The sequence below is a fragment of the Myotis davidii genome, unplaced genomic scaffold (genome assembly GCF_000327345.1).
Source record: "Myotis davidii unplaced genomic scaffold, ASM32734v1 scaffold524, whole genome shotgun sequence".
Lineage (NCBI taxonomy): Eukaryota > Metazoa > Chordata > Mammalia > Chiroptera > Vespertilionidae > Myotis > Myotis davidii.
The window spans coordinates 3,169,187-3,172,571 of record NW_006299263.1 but is presented as its reverse complement, the minus strand read 5'-3'; the positions used below and the strand labels follow the sequence as shown (position 1 = coordinate 3,172,571).

The 3,385-nt window shown below is 38.4% G+C and overlaps 1 protein-coding gene across 1 annotated transcript in view; it reads left to right on the top strand.

Moving 5' to 3' along the window:
• The first annotated feature begins 2,049 nt into the window (after window positions 1–2,049).
• Window positions 2,050–3,385, top strand: part of LOC102751665 (disintegrin and metalloproteinase domain-containing protein 25-like) — a 3,302-nt gene continuing 1,966 nt past the window's right edge. The window contains exon 1 of the mRNA XM_006774798.1: window positions 2,050–2,095. Coding sequence (XP_006774861.1) covers window positions 2,050–2,095 — 46 coding nt within the window. The remainder of the gene's footprint in view (window positions 2,096–3,385) is intronic.

Below are 3,385 nucleotides of genomic sequence, written 5' to 3'. Positions count from 1 at the left end.
GCAGGTAAGCAATTAGGAGCCAGCTGTCCAGGATTGTGAGAGGGATTTCTGACTACCGGTTTAGGCCCGATCCCCGAGCAGTTGGACATCCCCCAAGGGGGCCCGAATTGGAGAGGGTGCAAGCTGGGCTGAGGCGATCTCCCCCATGCACAAATTTTGTTCACCAAGCCTCTGGTTTTAAATAATAAATTATTTGGCCACATTCCTCAAGAAAAGAATTTAAAAATACTTAGATAGGATGAACAATAAAATGGCAATAAAGACCAAGTGAGCAGCACCCAGCCTATCTTCCCCCCACTCTACCAGCAGAGCAGCACCCATCCTGGCCTGCTGTCTATACATGTGGAGCAGCACCCGGCCTGGCCTGCCACCCGGGTGGAGTAGCAGCTGGTCTGGACTGCCACCCTCACCAATGGAGTAGCGCTTGGCCTGGCCCATTTCCCACCCAGCTGTGCAGCATTTTGAAAAACCCTAACTTAACTCTGGTGCCGTGTCACATATAGAATTTCTTTTGTATTTGCAACCATAGTAAAACAAAAACTTATATTTTGATATTTATTTTATATATTTAAATGCCATTTAACAAAGAAAAATCAACCAAAAAAAATGAGTTCGCGTGTCACCTCTGACAAGCGTGTCATAGGTTCGCCATCGCTGGTAGTTGAATGGAAAAGACAAAAAGGTGGTCAGCAAAATATCAGACATCTCACATAGCAGATACAATGCCTAAGGCAGTGGTGAGGAACATGTGGCCCACGGGCAGTATAAGGCTTGTGAAATCATTTGGTCTGGCCCTACTAGGCAGCACTGGCAGGACTCATAATTCAATAAATCTAGGAGCTTTTTCATAGCAACATAAGTTTATTATAAGTGAATTATCTTAAGTGAATGAGGTTATATATATCCAAGTGGCTCTTGGCAGAAAAAAGGTTCCCCAAACCTGGCTTTTTTTTTTTTTTTTTTTTTTTTTATTTTTTTTTTTTTTAGTTTTATTCGTTTCAAACGGGCCGGATCCGGCCCACAGGCCGTAGTTTGCCCGCGGCTGATATAGCTCAACAAGAGAAAGACAATCCAGTTAAAATATGGGCAGAGGTCCTATATAGGCAGTTCTCCAAAGAGGACATGCAAATGGCAAAGAGGCATACAAAAAAATGCTTAACATCACTATAATCATCAGAGACATGCAAATTAAAATAACAATGAGATACTACCTCACACCTGCCTGAATGGCTTCCAACAATAAATCAACAAACAGCAAATGCTGATGAGGATGCGGAGAAAAAGGATCCTTAGTGCACTGCTGGTGAGAATGCAGACTAGTACGGCCACTATGGAAAACAGTGTGGAGTTTCCTCAAAAAGTTAAAAATGGAACTGTCTCTTGACCCAATAATCCCACTGATAGGAATATATCCTAAGGACCTTGACACGCCAATCAGAAAGAATATATGCACTCGTATGTTCATAGCAGCGCTACTTACAATAGGTAAGATCAGGAAACAGCCCAAATGCCCATCAGTAGATGAGTGGATTTAAGAAAAAACTATGGTGCATGTCCAGGGCTGGGGAAACTTTTTTCTACCAGGGGCCATTTGGATAATTATAACATCATATGGGCAGACTATACAAAACTAAAAATTAGCAATATTTGGACAAACATTTAATTAACTCACCCCTAATGCCTTGACAGCACCAGACCAAATGATTTAGTGGGCCTTCGGCAATCTGTAGGTCAGACATTCTGCACCCCTAATTTACATCATGGAATACTATGCAGCTGTATTAAAAAAAAAAAAAAAAGAATCTCTTATCCTTTAAGACACCATGGAGGGACCTAGAGAGTCTTATGCTAAGTGAAATAAGTCACTCAGAGAAAGACAAGTATCACATGATCTCACTTATATATGAAATCTAATGAACAACATAAAATGACAAACAAAATATATCCAGACACATGGATGTATGCAACAGACTGAGAACCCTCAGAGGGAAGGGAGAGGGGTGAAGGAAGAGATCAACCAAAGAACTTATAGGCATGCATGAATAACCCATGGACACAGACAACAGTGAGCTGAAGTCCTGGGGAGGGGACAGAAGTGAGGAGGAGGGGAGGTCAATGGGAACGAAGGGAAAATCTGTAATACTTTCAAAACTGAAGATAAATTTTAAAATCAATAAATAAAGGAATCTTTCATGCATTTTGAAGATCTTATAATTGGATTTGTCAATTATAGCTTAATGAAGCCAAAAAACTAAAATAAAATTTAAGATGGCAATAAATACATACCTATCAACAACTGAATTTTTTTTTTAAAAAAAAGGAAATTAAGGAACAAGCAGAAGAGAAACAAACTCATACATACAGAGAATATTTTCATGGTTGCCAGGTGGGAGGAGGATGGGGGGGGGGATGGTAAAAAATGGTGAAGGAATTAAGAAGTACAATTGGTAGTTACAGAATAGTTATGGGAATGTGAATTACAGCAGAGGGATTACAGTTAATAATATTCTAACAATTTATGCAGGTATTTTATTAGATAGATCTGAGATTAATTTGGATAATTACTTAGTAAGTTATATAAGGTCTATTCACTAGGTGTACTCCTAACAACAATATATAATATTGTATGTCAAGTGTAACTGAAAAATTAAAAAGAATATTTTAAAAAATAACAAAAATTAAAAATTGAAAAGAAAGTCTATATATTAATATTTATATCAGGTCAATAAATATAAATAGGAACTCCTTCTCAAACATGACATATATTCACCTTTCCAATAAGTCCTTTTGTTTTATATATTTATGGTGAAAATGTTCATTCATATTCATGTAGTTAAACAACAGTATCATTAAAACCTATGTACCATTCATCTAGGTTCAAAAGGTGTATACTCTTTGTAATACTTCATGACCAATCATCATGTTTTTATACAGTCATACAATGCCTTGCAATTTCCTTCTTTAAATATGTTTTTATTGATCTTTAAAGACAGAGGAAGGGAAAAGGAGAGAGAGAAATAACAATGAGAGAAATATTGATCAGCTACCTCATGCACACCCTTACTGAGGATTGAACCCACAACCCAGACATTGAACCAGTTGTCTCTTGGTGTATGGGATGACACTCAACCAACTTAGCCACATGATCCAGGTTGCCTTAAAATTTCTTAAGGGCAAATGCATGCAGTATTCTGAGTCATGTCTTTAGCCAAACACCAATCCGCACTAACTCTTATGTTTCTCTTCCTCCTCCACATTGGCCTTCCCATAACCTCCAACCCTGTCTTTACTCTTTATTTTCTCTTCCAGTGTGCTACTCTGATGGTATGAGTCTGCCAGAGAACAGATTCAAAGTCAAGGGTGAATACCCAGCTCAGAGGGTACA